The 16,151-nt window shown below is 51.6% G+C and overlaps 6 protein-coding genes across 6 annotated transcripts; 2 read left to right on the forward strand and 4 right to left on the reverse strand.

Moving 5' to 3' along the window:
- Window positions 1–1,156: 1,156 nt before the first annotated feature.
- BCR38DRAFT_357775 (uncharacterized protein) lies at window positions 1,157–2,262 on the forward strand (the record flags this gene model as incomplete). The annotated part of the gene is made up of 3 exons (XM_040857129.1): window positions 1,157–1,478; window positions 1,527–1,917; window positions 1,965–2,262. The coding sequence occupies 3 exons, from the start codon at window positions 1,157–1,159 to the stop codon at window positions 2,260–2,262; spliced, it is 1,011 nt and encodes a 336-aa protein (XP_040709245.1).
- A 246-nt stretch (window positions 2,263–2,508) lies between these two features.
- BCR38DRAFT_357691 (uncharacterized protein) lies at window positions 2,509–3,143 on the reverse strand (the record flags this gene model as incomplete). The annotated part of the gene is made up of 2 exons (XM_040857126.1): window positions 2,509–2,918; window positions 3,002–3,143. 2 exons carry the CDS (start codon window positions 3,141–3,143, stop codon window positions 2,509–2,511), a joined length of 552 nt encoding a protein of 183 aa, XP_040709246.1.
- Window positions 3,144–3,401: 258 nt separating this feature from the next.
- Window positions 3,402–4,881, reverse strand: BCR38DRAFT_491445 (aldehyde dehydrogenase domain-containing protein; the record flags this gene model as incomplete). The annotated part of the gene is made up of 2 exons (XM_040864665.1): window positions 3,402–4,383; window positions 4,436–4,881. 2 exons carry the CDS (start codon window positions 4,879–4,881, stop codon window positions 3,402–3,404), a joined length of 1,428 nt encoding a protein of 475 aa, XP_040709247.1.
- Window positions 4,882–8,282: 3,401 nt separating this feature from the next.
- On the reverse strand, window positions 8,283–12,507 carry BCR38DRAFT_453490 (uncharacterized protein). The gene has a single exon (XM_040861599.1). It carries the CDS (start codon window positions 12,209–12,211, stop codon window positions 8,510–8,512), a length of 3,702 nt encoding a protein of 1,233 aa, XP_040709248.1. The 5' UTR covers window positions 12,212–12,507; the 3' UTR covers window positions 8,283–8,509.
- A 191-nt stretch (window positions 12,508–12,698) lies between these two features.
- Window positions 12,699–13,113, forward strand: BCR38DRAFT_320429 (LSM domain-containing protein; the record flags this gene model as incomplete). The annotated part of the gene is made up of 2 exons (XM_040854766.1): window positions 12,699–12,803; window positions 12,913–13,113. Coding segments are annotated over 2 exons (306 nt in total), but the record flags the coding sequence as incomplete, so codon positions are not given.
- Window positions 13,114–13,405: 292 nt separating this feature from the next.
- BCR38DRAFT_147900 (glycosyl hydrolase) lies at window positions 13,406–15,402 on the reverse strand. The gene is made up of 4 exons (XM_040853688.1): window positions 14,970–15,402; window positions 14,824–14,909; window positions 14,536–14,768; window positions 13,406–14,481 (listed from the first exon to the last, which is right to left on the reverse strand). Exons 1-4 carry the CDS (start codon window positions 15,060–15,062, stop codon window positions 13,817–13,819), a joined length of 1,077 nt encoding a protein of 358 aa, XP_040709250.1. The 5' UTR covers window positions 15,063–15,402; the 3' UTR covers window positions 13,406–13,816.
- Between the last annotated feature and the right edge of the window lie 749 nt (window positions 15,403–16,151).

Here is a 16,151-nt window from a genome sequence, read left to right on the forward strand (position 1 = left end):
GGCCGGGCGAGGGTTCCTTGGCACCAAAATACGCAGTATATGTAGTGCCGTATCGCAGAACTGCCAGGTGATGGCATGGGTCAGGTGAGTGCTATCATGCAAGACGGCGAGGCAGCAAGGCAACGAGGCGACCACGGATCATCGTGCTAATCCATCATCCCCACAAAATTGACCATAGGCGGGACTATAGCCAACCTCCACGCATCTAACAAATCCGCTTTTCTTTACCTAAGAGCAACTGGTGCGGCGCTAGTAACGGCAGAATGCATAGCTCCTCCCGAAACTGGTATTCTTGCAGCTGCCAGATGCAAGATACGTCCAAGCGACGTTTACTATCGTAATTTCTTTGCAATCTTATATGTCAGGTGGGGATTTGTGGTCATGGGTTGCGGTCATCGGCCGAGACCATCGTGGGGAGGAGAGTATTGCAATGTGGGGTTAAACCCTGTCTATATTCGAGTTTGGGGAAACCAAACCTTAGACCACACTTGCTTGGCATTGGGCGGGTTACCCAATGTGGCCACCCGATAGGTAGTCGCCACTAACCATCAACTGTGATGCTATTGTGATTCGAGGTCGTCGCTTGAGAATGGCGCGTAGAAATTCCCGATTGAGCCCGTGGAGAGGCTCAAACCTTCACCTTGAGATTTGTCACATTTTGCAAACCGGTTCCTTTGGTGACAGGAGGGGGAGAAGGCTGGTCGTCGATAGGGTACTGACATGTCGAGGTATGTTCCATTCTGGCCATGGCCAATGTTGTGCCCCTCCAAACAACTCTTTCGGCCTTGAGTCCGGAGTCATGTCCTCCAGAATGTTCTGAGGCCATGAGGAACCATGTGGATAGGTTACTTTGGCTCATTCCATATTCATCATTGACACGTATGTGTCACGTTCTCGGAATGAGACGTATCTTAGCTCAATTGCTCCCTTCCCCACCCTTGTCTCTTGACTGCAACTTCGTGGGTCTCGCGTACATGATGAATAGTTACTATATTCACTCAGTACCGATTTTACTCCAGCCACCTGGTACTGGCCAGCTTAGCCAAAGTATAAACCCCAAGTCTTCTTGGAAATGCTAAAGAACGCCAATCCTCCCCATTTCCGAAAGAACAAGCAGAAGTCACCATAGAGCAATTTCCTCTGACCAAATCGCGAGATGTTGAACATTGCAACCAGAACAGCCCGGCAATCTTCCTCCGCAAGAAGACTAGCCCGTATCACAACCTGCGTGGCTCTAGCTCGCGCCATTGATGCCCCTGCCGTCCATTTAGGAGCACGAAGGGCAGCTCTTCAATTTGGGTCGAGTGAAAGATCCTTTCACGGCACAGCTGCCAACCAAGAGCGTCAACCTATTAGGAATAGCCCAAAGGCTCTACTACCCGAGTTCAGCTTGAAGGACAAGGTCATTATCGTGTCAGGCGGCGCTCAGGGCCTTGGGCTGACCCAAGCAGAGGCCTTGCTAGAAGCAGGCGCCACTGGTTTGTAGATGTGCCCACTTTGCGATTAAGTAGACTGACAGTTGATAGTGCATGTGTACGACAGACAACCCCAGCCTGGCCCCGGCAGTTGGTACGATGATGTCGCCAAGCGTGCCGCGGGTGAGCTTGAGACCGCTTTGATTTACCATCAGGTTGACGTGCGAACCGGAGTCGATGATATTAATCGAATCACGGAGGAGATCGCGAATGAGCACGGCCACATTGATGGGTTGATCGCCGCGGCCGGAATCCAACAGGAGACCCCTGCCCTCGAGTACACAGCGGCCGATGCAGACAGAATGCTTGGGGTGAATGTGACAGGTGTGCTGATGACAGCCCAAGCCGTCGCCCGACAAATGGTGCGTCTGAAGCAGCAAGGAAGCTTGGTTCTGATCGCCAGTATGAGCGGCACCATTGCTAATCGTGGTTTAATCTGCCCGTAAGTCTGCCAGTCGTGACTCTAACCTCAGTAACCAAACTTGCCAGGGTGTATAATGCCTCGAAAGCCGGTGTTATCCAGCTGGCTCGCAATCTAGCCGCTGAGTGGGGCGAGTATGGTATTCGGGTCAACACCATCAGCCCCGGCTATATAGTTACGGAAATGGTTCAGAGATTGTTTGAGAAGTTCCCAGAGCGCGAAGTTGAGTGGCCGAAGCACAACATGCTGAACAAGCTCAGCAAGCCCGAGGACTACCGCGGCGCCGCCGTCTTTCTGCTCAGCGATGCCAGTCGTTTCATGACAGGCAGTGATCTGCGCATTGATGGCGGACATGCCGCGTGGTAGACAGCGGGACGATGGCGATTTCTGGAGTTTGGGTATTATTTCCGCGGCAGATTGACAGTATGTCTCAAGACGGGCAACCTTCCCAAAAATGGCGCGGCAGTTCTGGAATATTTTTGCTGCTTGATGTCAACTATTTGCGTATTTATTTAACGAGGGGCACATGTTGATGACCAACCAAAGTCGTAATATACACCTAAATTCTGATGATACACCATTGCACCTTCCCTGGGGTTGTGTTTGTAGTCGTCACATCACAGGTGCGACGATGCCTTGGGCTCCCAACTTGGCGACGAGGCCGCTCCTTAGTCGCAACCGCTTCTCGATATCAACAGTGGCGTGGCCCCTTTCTCGCATTGTAAGGATCTGTCTCATGGTGCCGGCGTCGACGAAATCCTTGGCCGATCCCATGTTTTCGAACTGCTTGTCGGCCTGATCCTGTATTCGTTTCCGAGCCTCAAGAGCGCTTAACGTCACATTCTTGGAGGGCAGTGGGTAATTGGATCCCAACAATGACTGGGAAGATGTTTGCGGCCCCGGGTCTGCGATTGAAGAATTGGAGAGTGTGGGATTGGGCGTCGCGATGCCCATGCCTTTTAGTCGCTGTGAAAAGGCCGGGTTTGTCCCTTGGTCCGGGTCAATCGAATCGGCACGAATCGCTGCTAGTATATGAGCATACTGGAAGTTATAGCACACAAAAATGTATGGGGTTATGATTCATAAGACGAAGCTGTCTACTAACCGTCATCTTTGGCGAATGAAGCCTTTGATGCTGGAGCTGGTCTTAAAGCTGCTGGCCTATGAGGCGGAGGGAGTGCACCGCCCGGACGAGTCGGAAACTTGCGCGATGCTGCTTTCGCAGGCTTCGACACTTGGGAACCCATTGCTCTAGTAGGTTCTGTGACTGCTGGAAGCGATGGAAGTTGCAAAGAGAGATGTGTTTTTGTGTGGGACTACGAAGTTGTCAATCTCGAATGACGTTCTGCGACTACTACTATGTACATAGTACTTATAGGAGCTTGGGCCAGCCCGCACCGTAAAATGCATATACTCAAAGAACCGATAACACCTGGGGATTTTGATGCTGTTATCTGATTGCTCAAGTGTTTATTACTCAAGTATGTATATTGATGCCCGTTACCTCATGCCCTCCACGTAATCGTCTTGGTTCTCGTCCACTCCTCCAGACCGGCTGAGCTGTTAAAACGGCCATATCCGCTAGCCTTGACACCTCCGTGCGGCAAAGCAGACTCATCGTGTACCGTCATGTTGTTGATGTGTACAGCACCACTCTCAATGCCTTTGGCGAATCGCAGCCCAGTCCGCAAGTCTTCAGTGAACACTGCCGAGGCCAGACCATATTCAGTATCGTTGGCTATTCGAAGCGCCTCTTGCTCTGTCTCGACCTCGATAAGACTGACAGACGGGCCGAACGATTCTGTCTTGTAAATGTCCATCTCGGGCGTCACTTTGCCGATGACAATGGGCCGCATCCTCGTTTTCGACGCTTCTTCTGCATCAATGTCCCCGGCGATGACCGATCCGCCCTTGCTCACAGCGTCCTTGAGCAGCTTTCTGACTTTTTCCGCAGCGTTTGCATTGACCAGGATCGGTGCATCCTGCTTCGACGGAAAGATTGCCTCAATCATGCCCGCAAACTTCTTCTGGAACTCCTCACTAACCTGCTTGTGGACAACAATTCTCTCGGTGCTCATACAAATCTGTCCAGCGAACAGGAAAGACCCAAGCACACATTGCTCAGCGGCGATATCCAAGTTGGCATCCTTCCAAACGATTGCAGGTGCCATGCCCCCGAGTTCCAGCAAAACTGGCTTAAGGTGCTCGCCAGCGAGCTTGGAGATGATTTTACCAACAGCAGTACTTCCTGTGAAGTTGATTTTCTTGACTTGTGGATGCGCGATTAGAGTACTGGTGACTTCGGCCGCATGCGCAGGGTCCGTCGCAATGAAGTTCAAAACACCCTCCGGCAAGCCAGCATCATGCAATACTGAGGCAATTCCCCAGAAAACACGCGGCGAGAGCTCAGACCCCTTCAATACCACCGTGTTACCTGCCGCAATGGGGTACAGTATCGCGCGCGTGCCAAGAATATACGGTGCATTCCTAGACGTGTAAGTCAGTCCTCTGCCTACGCATGTTCTCGGGACAAACATACCACGGCGCGATACCCAGTACAACGCCAAATGGTTCCTTTACGATCATAGCCCCACGACTGGGGTCCGACAACGCAGGAACCGTACCATTCAAGGCACTAATTCGCCCGGCGACATCCTTGAAGATATCAATCGTGTTGTTTAGGTTGAAATCGGCCCATGCATCAGCTGCGCCTACTTCGTCCTTCATGTACTGAGAAAGCTCCTGTTGTCTGTCAGTCATGACCTGGGCCGCCTTCAAGAGGATATCACGGCGCTGCCCCGGCGTAGTGTTCCGCCATTTCGGAAACGCTTTGGCGGCCGCGTCGACGGCGGCAATGGCTTCGCCCTTGGTCGCGATGCTACATTTGTGCAGCAACTTTCCTGTGTCAGGAGAGAACACGTCGAAGGTATTCTCAAGGCGGTATTCTTCGCCGTTGATGAATAATGGAACCACGTGGTCGGTCATCTTGCCAGAAAGTCTGCGTCGTCCTAAATAAGGTTTCCTGGTAGCAGCTGCTGGGACGGGATGCCAATTTAAACATCAAGAAACCAAAGCAATGAGGATTCGCTCCACTTTGTAACCCCTCAAATCCCGCATTGGCTAAGCATACACGTAATGGATCCCAACTACAAGCAGATTTTCCTGTTGAATCTTCCGCTGCAACCGATGGTTCTGGTCAAGTCACCGCATACCAATCCGTGTAACGTAGACTCGGAATGTGGGCGGGTTTCTGGGTTTCTTTTTGGGCCTTGTGTCTTCGGCAGTGAGAGGCGGCAGATGTTTAGACTTCATGATTTGATCTAGTTACACAAGGGGACTCTCTATCGTGCCTGTTCGCCTATGGGGATGTTGAAGGTTGCTGAGGCCGAGACTCCAACGTTGCATAGGACCACTACTTCCAGGTTGGGAGTGTCAGCACTAGTTGACCGACTCGAAGTCTCCTTGACTACTCGAGTCATCGAGTAATTCTCATCCCACAAAAGTCCTTCAGTTAACCAGGTAAACTTGAGTAACTGCTATCCTAAGGGATTCCTGAATCTACAAAGTTCGAGATCTTATAGATAAGTTAAGTGCAGCTATAAACGACATGTTAAGACCTTCGGGCCGATTGCGGAGTTTGGCCCCATAACCAGAACCTCGATAGATAACGTACTGTGGTTTGTTAATCGTACGACATAAATCGTCTGTTGATTGTAGTTGGAATTCTGAAACAGTAACCATGTGTCTTGGCTGTCTTGATGAGCTATACGCCATCAAGAGTATACAAGTATTAATAGGCAATGTGAAAGGAGAACTGTATTCATGAAGCACAAAGCAAGGCGATAGTTCTCAAAGAGCATCTTAATATAAGTTACCGTGTATTCCTTTCCCCTTTATTCAAATACATATCAAAGTTCAACAGCTCCACGTCCCCCTTTCAAACATATATCACATCCAAGAACCAATACCAATGGGTCCATCATACCATACAGCTATCCATTGTCCTCAACCAGAGAATCCCGGGTGTACCAAGCAGTTCGTCCAAAATTCCAACAGCGGCTAATGACCTCGTGTCCGATTTGTAAAAGTTCGACATTAGAGAAGCCTCAGACATGGCCCGGAACCCCTGGCAAGATAGGCGACGAAGTTCCGGAACCCACGACCAATACCCTTGGAAACGGGGTGTGCTATAGCGCAGGAGCTGAAGACCAATATCTAATGTCGGGGCGTGGAAAGACCGTCTTTTTCTCCTTCTCTCTTGCTTCCTTTTTGTCCTTCTCTTTGACCAAAGAATAAGTAAACAGAAAACAGAAAATACCCCTTCGTTAGGGGTGGTTTTCCTTTTATTTTATTTCAAATTCTTTTGTTTTGTAGCTATGTTATAACTATCTCTTTTTCTTTCTTTTTGGATAGGACGGTACGCCTCCGGTTCGATGGCAAGGAGTCAGAGCCAATCCCCCTACGAGCTGGCGTCCCCCAGGGGTCACCGCTATCCCCGATACTGTTTATATTATACATTTCAACGCTGTACGAGGAGCTAGCGGAGCAGCACCCACTACTTTTAGTAGTCGGGTTCGCGGACGACACGAACCTGCTAAGCGTCGGCACCGATCCAGACACGACCTGCCGCCGGTTGGAGAGCGCATGGGCTACGTGTCAGCGGTGGGCAGTGAGGCACGGGATGTAGTTCGCTCCTGACAAGAGTGAGCTAATGCACTTTACTAGGGCCCGAGAGCCCTTGCCGCAAAGTATTCGCCTTGGGGACGCCACAGTGTCGCCGGTAGTCTCAGCGAGGTTCCTAGGAGTCTGGTTCGACCGCAAACTGACGTGGCACGCCCATGTTGAGCGTGTTAAAACAAAAATGGCAACTCAAAATCTAGCCCTGACAAAGCTAGTTGATATGTCGTGGGGCTGCGATCTTATACGGGCGAGGCTGTTATATACGGTGGTTATCCGTAGCGCGATCGCCTTCGGGGCGACTGCGTGGCATACTATAAGTGAGGAACCAGCAGGGCCAGCTAAGAGTCTGATGGGGATACAGAACGAGTGCCCCCGGGTAGTCTGTGGCGCCCACAAAGCGACGCCGGTTCGCCACCTGGAAGCAGAAGCAGCAATCCCGCCACTAGACCTCTATCTTAGTGCCCGGGCTGCTAAGTTTGAAGAACGGCTACGGCTTAGCGGGAAGAGAAATCTGCTTCGCAGCGCGAGCGCTAAAGCGTCACATATACTCCGGCAGGATAGGCCGGCGAAGAGGAAGCAGGCGTCGCAGCTACTCCGACCGGCAGGGTACACTATGGAGAAGGAGGCCCGGGGCTCCGAGTGGATGAGTGAGGAAAAGGAGGTCCCGGCTGCCCTCCTCGGCCACTGGAGGAAGAGATGGCTCACCGGAGCAGAGCATCACGATCGCTGAGGAACCGGAGGGCCCTTCGATGCAGATACCGAAAGGGGGCAAGTATTTCGGCCTGAACCGACTGGAGGCGTCTACGCTGTGCCAGATCAGGACGGAAAAAATAGGACTAGCAGCCTTCTTATTCAAGACAGGGGCTTTTGGCGTGTACTCGCCGCTATGCCGCTGTGGCGACGCCCCTGAGACGGCAGAGCACGTAATCCTCTTTTGCGGGCTGTTGGAAGGACCGAGGGAACGATTACGGGCCGCTATCGCACCACGACCACTATACTCTCGCAGAGACCTCGCAACGGCAACAGGAGAACCAGTAGTTAGTGGGACTATTGTAAGGTGGCTGCTAGGGACGGGTCGGACAGCTTCAAGGCCCAGATAGCATCGATCTTCTCAGGGGGGACTTTGTTGGTAGGTTGAGAACCAACGTAGTATGGTAGTGAACGCAACGCAGTCGCCAATAGGGCGAACCGACGACGCAGCGTATGTATTTAGTCCAGCCATTAGGGCACGGTTTGACATACGGGAGTACTAGTAGAGGCACCGGGGGCTTCGAGCCTACGGCGTATTTAATAATATAATATATTTCTGGCTTTTTGTTTCTTGATTTTCTTCTTCACCTTGCTTTTTTCAGGAACATATGAAAATAAATATCGACCAGAGTATATGTTGCTCAAAGTTTGTTTCTCACAAAACCACGAAGCAACTATCTTGGCTCAATACAATGTTGGCCTCCTCCTGAATTGACGTCATCAACTGTCGTCGACAGACATTGCCATGAATTTTCCACACCTGTCGAATTGATATCTAGTTGTACATCAGTGTCAGGATGAGCCCGTACACTCGGGCTCGCTACCAATCATTCCAAATTGGACAAATATCATGGGAAAATGGGAGGACAGGGGATTTGGGTACTGATTTGGCATTCTAGACTGCACACACAAGAGGACTCGTTGAGAGATTTCTGACTGGTGGACTTCTTCAGCTGAGGTATCAGGTATAAAATTCCAGCCACGGCCAATGCCATAGGTAATTTTCTTTGGCCTTCTCGTGGTATGTAAGTATTGCGCACTATGTTGAATTGGAGAGGTACAGTGTCAACTATGCATTGAATTGAGAGCTCGTCGATCACTAATACCTTTACTCATCAAGCACACCTTCACTGTAAACCCGTGGGTTAAACTGTTTCGGATCCCTTTCTAATATTCTGCAATATCATGCCCAAGCCTTCTTAGCTTTCGCCCTTCCCTTACCCTTCCGCCGGCTGGTCTCCTGATTACCATCTTCATGTCCATCAGATGCCCCTTCTGCAAAATCACCACTGTCGTCATTCTCCTCAACCGTAACAGTATTCCTCGCCTTCCGCTTCCGCCGTTTGTTACCCTCCCCAACTTCAGACCCAGCCTCGACGTCACCCTCAGCCAGACTATCCACAACCCCCTTCGCACGCAGTTTGTTAACCGCTTCAGCCATGCGCTTACTAGGCACAACGCGCTGCCGCGGCGCAAAGGCCTCTTTGGCACCGATCCCAACACCGCCTTCGAAGTAACGCGTGATATTGGTCTGGGTACCCTCGGTCTCGCGACGGTTCATGTCCCGGATGACAGGCACCAGAACTTCGTCGGTGCGTTCCTGGCTCCATCCAATCGTGGACATGAGGAATCTCCGCAGGCCGTCGACATCCGGTACGCCCCATTGGAAGGGCTCCTCGGTGTTGTCGACTTCGGGGTTGAAGTAGGCGTCGAATACTGCTGGGTTGGGGAAGCCGACCGGCAGGAAGAGCTTCGTGCCTTGGGACTTGCGGAACTTTCTTCGGAATGTGGAGCCCTTATCTGCGTCTTTTGGTCGGTTGTTGATTTGAACATCTTGCCACCAGTCACGGAATGCTGTCAGTCCGTCTCGACCTGGAAATTCGGACAGAATCTCCACCGCGTTGACTGGCCCAACCCCTGGTAGACCCTCGGTGTAATCAGATCCAAGAAGCTGTGCGATGGAGATGAGCTGCTCACGAGAGAGCGAGAGCTCCTGTTCGAGGTCTGATCCTAAATAGCACTCAACGAATTTGTTGCTGTTGAACATATTCTTGTAGACTCGCGTGCCACCGAATAGAAAAGTATCCGAGTCGTCTGTTACGATACCATCCACCAGCCCCAGCCTAACGAGTTCTGCGCATTGAGCTTCTGCCTCCATCGGCGCCGTTATGTATGGGATACCGAACAGTCGTAATAACGCTTGACATTCGGTGACCATGATTTGACTGACTTCATCGGCGTCTCTTCGATCCTTCTTCTGTTGACTTCGCAGTGCTTTCAGTTCTTTCTCGTAAGCTTCTTGATTTTCGCGCTCTGACTTGTTATTCAGTTGACTGGCAAAACGTGCGTGCTCTTCTGCTTCTTCGGCCATCTGGACAAAAAGTTCTTCATCTTCAGGGTCGCTGAACTCGTCCCCCGCAGTGCCCTCGTCATTCACGAGCATCTCCACATCTGCCACAGAAGCTTCATTGTCGTCACCAAAAAGCTCCTTGTCAAGTTCTGCTGCGGCAATGTCGGCCTTGTCAAGCTGGCTTGGCGTCGTTGATATATCCTCAAACGCTGGTTCAGGCGATCGGGCTTTCTCATCATTGTGCTGTACATCATTTGTTTGTGTGTGTAACCACTTTCCATCACTCGCATGACTAGTCCGGGCTTCCTCAACAGCAGAGTCTTCTGCAAATGTGTCAAGAGGATGGACAGAGATGACATCATCTGCCACTGCATCAATACTGGACACCGGGGGACTGAGCTTCGCCAGCGTTGCTGCTGATAGACGGTTCTGTGCCGGCGCCGCCGAGGACTTTAGTGGTTTCGGTGCTGGTGCTTCTACGATTTCAACGTCGCTATCCTCATTGGACGACGGAATCTCAATGATAGCTTCTTTCCGCCGCTGTTCCTCCTCTTCCAATTCTGCTTCACGATCCTCTTCGTTGATTTTCTTTTCGAGTTCGCGCTGCGCCTTCATTGAATCTCGAATATCCGCCTCACTCTGCATCCACGGCGGCAAAGGCCGCGACTCTTCTGCCCCCTGCGTTCTTTCTGCCTCATCTCCCTCAACTTCGACCACAAAACCTCCGCCGAGGTCATTCTCGGCTTCTTCCGCAACGGACTCACGCTCTCGCAAAGGATCTTCCGGTACTGGCTTCTCCGGCTTCTTGCCAAAAATGCTAGACCTCCAGTCAAGTTTCTCGAAGGGCAAAGGGCCATCGAATGGGTTCTTTACGTTTGAGAAGTTTGGCGCAACCTTGGGCTTTGGAGGTACTGTTTTCTTCTTTCTGGCCGCAGAGACCGCTGCACGCAAGTCTACGTCACTATCATCACTTGCATCGCTCCGCCGTCTCTTCCGCACTGCAGAAGTCGCCGCATTCGCCCTATTATTCACGATGTGCGCTATCATGCTACCGCTCATAGACGTGACTGGTTTCGGCTGCTCCACAGCCTTCTGGGTCCATTGAGGAACTGGGACATCTTCGAAATCCGCTTCGTCGTCCTCCTGTGCTAGAGTCCCGCCTCGATGCTGGTTTTTAAGTGACAAGGCAATGGCACGGTTGGTGTCCTCTTCTTCGTCCTCTGCTATCTGGTCACCCTTTGAAGGCTCAAAGAGATCATCAACAGCAGCGAAAGGGTCTTGAACGAACAGAGAGTCGTCGTCTTCATCGACCATCATGCCACTGTGCTGGTCATCCTGAACGGCCGAATCATAGAGCTGTCGCCGTGTAGGTTGAGAGACTTTTGGCAGCCTATTCAAGCCTTCAATCGGTACATCCTCGAAATCATCATTATCCTCCCACTCTTCATCGTCGTTTTTGGTTTGATATTGGAATTCAAGTGCGTCGACATCAATTGGCTTATGCATCTCTCCCACATCTCTTTCCTTGCTAACAACACCAAGTGCCCAGCCACCCTCGGCGCCAGCATTCTTGACCAGTATGTATTCGCGGTCTTTCTCTCCCGCGATGCGGCCATTGACACCCAAGGTCAAATCAGTGCCTTGCATGCCCGCTTCTTTCATCAGCCGCTGGGTTAGGTGATTTCTCTCTTTAACTCTTTCTATTTGAAATTTTGAGAATGCCATTCGGTCGGGAAACATATCGTCTAGCTGCTCTTTGCTCAAACCCATTCTGAGTCGACTCCGTATCCTTGCAGCGTTAAGAATATTGTAGCGATCTGCAGGGGGCAAACTATTGAAGAAGTCGCCTTCGAAATCGATCTTGCTGAAGTCGTAGAGGTTGATGTCTTCACCACTCTGAAACTGCCTCGCATACTCTTCCAGCTCTTCGACGCTCATGATTCGAGGATCCTCGGGTTTCCCCATTCCCTCTATACTGGTGGTGAGCTCGGGTAGGTGATATGCATCTTGCTTGTAAAACTTCCTGTTCTGTTGCCGTTCCTTCTGGCTCATGCCCAGCTCCTCAACATAGACAAACTGGTCGGCGGCTGGAAGTTCCTCAACCGGTTCTTCGACCTCGATCGGCCTGAAACCTTCCTTCTCCAATTCCAATTGCCTCCGCCGCTTCTCGCCCTCCTCTTCAGCGATGCGCTGCATCTGGACAGCCAGCAGCTTGCCCGCCGTGCGCACGGCATCTTCCCGTCTGCCATCCCGTCTTCGCTTGCGGCTCGTGATGGTCTGACGCTTGAGCGCAGGTGCTCCTCCATCAAACACGAAAACCGGCTTGATGCCGAACCAGAGAAGCTTGCATATGCGACGGAAGAAGCCGACAACATGGGAGTTGCGCAGGGCATTTCCTTCTTTGTCGCGAACGGCTTTCAGGAACTGATAGATCCAAATGGAGGCATCGATGGCGAGGCGCTTGCGATTCAGCGTCGCAAGGTTCGTCGGTCTCGCGCAGGGCTGAATCACGGTCCAGAGGCCGTTCACACCCATCTCGACGGTCGGACTCAAGGTCTACAAGGTGAGCGACTGTCGGGTGGCAAGGAAAAAGATCACTCATGTCCAAATAGAGCAGTTCTCCATGTTGGCGAATATCTTAGCTGCACTCGCAGGCTAGCTAGTTATTCGGTCCAGGGAAACGTAATTTTGATTGGGAGAAAGAAGGATTATGCGCAAACGTTGGCGAGAGGTTGCCTGGAATTGAGCTGAGAGGCATGACGATGACTACAACGACCTTAGCGCGTCGAACCGCGAATGACAGGGATATTTTAGTGCTTGCAGAATCGATAAAGACCAGGAGGGGCCTGGGGCTCCATAGCCATATGCAGTTCGAAGCCGGCTTCCAAACTTCAATGACAACTTTCCATATTCCAGCTTGCTACAACACGAGAATTCTTATCAAAAATACAAAATCATGGAGGTCCAATCTGAACATGCTGCACCCTTAGGCCCCAGCTCCGCTGCTGCCACTTCACCAGCCAAACCGGAAGCCGAGGCCTGGCTTCACTCACTCATCAACAAGAACCTGCGTGTCCACACAACCGACTTGCGCATGTTCGTAGGCACGTTCAAATGCACGGATCCTGTATGTAGCCTCAAGCCGGGCCTGATTTATTTTTTATTCTTGTTTGTTGAAATACACAACCATCTTCTCTCTGGGAACCAACCAATCATTCCACTAACAAACTTGCCAGAACGGCAACATCGTGCTCTCGCTCACGCACGAGTACCGGCAGCCCTCCCCGCAGAAGCTAGCCGAAGCCATGGCCAAAGCTGACTCATCGGAAACCTTCAGGGCGGAGATGACGCCGCGGTACCTAGGTCTGGTGGTGGTGCCAGGGCAGTACATTGTCAAGATCGAGCTCGAAGAGTTCGTCAGCCAGATGCGGAATCGAATGGCCCTGCTTGGAGGTGGCGAACCACGCTAGACGCGCTTCGGACCTCGCCTCTCGGCGGCTTCGGAGAGGGTGAGGCGGCTGCGCAGGCACCTTGCTGGTCACAGTGCGTTACAATACCGCGGGCTGGTACAGCTTGATGGGGTTGGGAGCGCCTCGGGTGGTGTTGACAGAGGCAAGGGCAAGGCGGCGGCCAGACTTGGACCCGATGAAGTGATGCCTGGCCAGCCGCCGGATCGGGCTTCTAACGGTTCCCCATTACTACCCGAAGAGGATGCCTCGCCTAGTGAAAGCAGTTCTACCTCCAGTACGGTAAACCCACCTGGGCCAGAATCTCATTGGAGTGAGTGATACAGCGGGGGAAATGAGTTGCTTGTTTAACATGCACCCCAGAGCTGCAGCCAACAAGAGCTTGGTGGTCTTCCTAACGATTGAATGAAAAGGTTGACTAGAAAACGTGGCTAGATTCTAGTGAGTCCCTGCGCAATATTATCTTGCAAAATCGCACAAGATGATTAGAGAGCAGGGATTACTAATCAACAAACATGTCTACACATTCACGGCATGAGAATATGTTGATAACGGTAGCAAAATGCCTGATGAATACCTGGTTCTGCTACTGAGTAGGCAGAATTGAGCCCGTTTCCGGCGCTACACTTTTCCACCACAATTGTCTAGTTTGCACCCCTAACCTCGCTCGATATCAACCCAACAGTGATTTCAGGGTATTCCTGGCCTGTTGCGGGATAATTTCCTTGCCTTTGCCCAACTTGTGCTTCAGTTTCTCAATCAGCCCACCCTTCGGACGTTCATAGCGCCCTCCGAGGAATAAGCCCATATATGGGCCGCTTTCCGTGAACGTGACCTGCTGGCATCTTGCTCTTCGGTTATTCCAACCATCGGTCATATGATCCGTGGCATGGAATACACATACTGTGTCTCCCCCAAGGTTCAAGAAATTGCCGTGTCCCGGTCCCCAAGGACCTTGACCTTGCAGCTCGGCTTGTATCAACGGGTCTTGGCCCTTAGGCCAGGCGCGCGGATCGAGAGGATCTCCGCCGTTGTAGTGCAGGACGGCCATCTTGTACTCGTGCGTCCAGCTCCCTGCGCAGGAATAAACGATACCTCTCCAGCTTCCATCCAGCGACTCCAAGAACTGTGGTCCCTCATTGATGCCGTGAGCGCCAACGTGGTCATGGGTAAACTCCCACGGTAACTCTGGCGCGCTGATCACGACGGGTGGGCTACCTGCGGTTGTTGGGTGCTCGAGCTTCATGATAAAGAGCTGCTGGATGAGGTCGGATTCGTGGTGATTGTCCAGGGGCCAACCTGAGTAAACCATGAATAACTCATGATTCAGTTCGAAGACTGTCCTGTGGGATTAGCAACAGCTGCTTCGCAAGGAAACGTCAGGGAAATCACCTGTTCCGTCGATTGCCCAATGGTCGTGCATGCCATGTATGCGGCCAAGGAATTCCCACTGCCCTTCAGTAGGATTCTCCGTTGACGGTGGGCCGCCGAGCACATACATCCGGTGACTCCGGTTCCCCTGAGCCGGGTGAGCAGCGGCGTAGTAAACATACCACCGACCTCGTAGAGCGTGGAGCTCTGGCGCCCAAAGATCGGCGGAATGGTCTGTTCCGGGCGGCGGTGTCCTATGTTTGATGTAAGCGTGGTGCCCAGTAGTGGGAAGTAACGGCCGGGGCATACCATATAATGCTTCTCTTGGCTGTCTGCTGAAAATCTTTGAGGTTTCTTGATGACCAGACCTCGATCCTGTTTCCAGCTGTGAAAGTCTAAGCGTGTACCAGGTTAGCGATTTTCTGGGAAGTTGCTGCTATGGGAGAGACGCGTACGAAATAGAAAACGCCGTTCGCCTGGGTCATGAAGGGATCCGGCGTCTCCATCGACGTGAGGGTGTGACAGGTGTAGTCGTACGAATGTGCCATTGCTGCGGCACGTGTCGAATGTTTCGTCGCCTAGGTAGCAGATGACGACTGTTGAGTAAATGCTGCCGATGTTGTTGGAAGTGTATAATATGTTTGGGAACACCGCGGGCATATACCACAGTTGGTCGGCCAACAGGCAGTCACGGCCAGAACGCTGCTCTGGGTGAATGACGTCGAATGTTTATGGTTGGGCATCCGTCTGATAAAATCTCAGTCCCATTCATCAGCCGTGCTCAAACTTCGTTTCATTGCTGGGATCTAGCACATGCAAGTCGAAAGGTGTGGGGAAGCTGCAAACCACACCGGCTGCTCATCCACCACCTTCGTTTGGAGTTTTTGGGCGGCTATGTTTCAGATCATATCCAGCTCCGTCATGTGTGACTGACACACGTCAGCATTATTATTTCAGCATTGCGTTGTGGGAATTGGCCTATTGTAACATAAGCTGAGGGCATTGGGGAAGCTGGGCATCGAATTAAACTGTGTGACATCGTGGTAACGGCTTGGTAGCAACAGACTATCCCTGTCGATACCCACGTTCCTTCCCATCCTAATCAACTACAGTCGAACTTAGAAGCACCGACAACGACTTTATGACGGGTCCATGCATCTTCTCATCCCATTTGAAAAAGTCGGTAAACTGTTCGTTGCCGAGACACATGGGCTTCGAAACACTGTCTTCACCTGGATTTCTTCTAGATCGAGTAAATAACCTTGAAACCAACTATCATATGCTTACCTTAATATAGCCATGCCCATCCATCTGGCTACTATATTCTCTATGTTTAAATGTTTGGTTCCCCTACAAATCAGACAATCCAAGCATCTAACATGATCACCATAACGGCATGTAAAACGAGTGCTGACATTGTCAAGGACCAGTTGTAGACATTTTGCAACAGTTGCAACGAATCTCGAGCCATCCATGCACTGGGGTTTGATAACTTGTTAAGTCGTGCTACCCGGCCGATTTATTGCCTTGAGCTTGCCTTGTCGCATGATGGCACAAGAGGGTATCAACTGAGGCTTGGGGGGCTACTCGAATTAAAACATATGCACCTTGCCCGGCAACGTTATAACCGTGCTGCT

The sequence above is a fragment of the Pseudomassariella vexata genome (assembly GCF_002105095.1).
Source record: "Pseudomassariella vexata strain CBS 129021 chromosome Unknown BCR38scaffold_33, whole genome shotgun sequence".
Classification (NCBI taxonomy): Eukaryota; Fungi; Ascomycota; class Sordariomycetes; order Amphisphaeriales; family Pseudomassariaceae; genus Pseudomassariella; species Pseudomassariella vexata.

Bases quoted from the DNA above. Each gene is read 5' to 3' on its own strand.
- BCR38DRAFT_453490 (XM_040861599.1), bottom strand. From the start codon at position 12,211: ATGGGTGTGAACGGCCTCTGGACCGTGATTCAGCCCTGCGCGAGACCG.
- BCR38DRAFT_147900 (XM_040853688.1), bottom strand. From the start codon at position 15,062: ATGGCACATTCGTACGACTACACCTGTCACACCCTCACGTCGATGGAG. The intron at 14,769-14,823 runs GTATGCCCCGGC...CATCAAACATAG, and splicing joins GCCAAGAGAAGCATTATATG to GACACCGCCGCCCGGAACAG. The intron at 14,482-14,535 runs GTGATTTCCCTG...CCCACAGGACAG, and splicing joins TTGGGCAATCGACGGAACAG to TCTTCGAACTGAATCATGAG.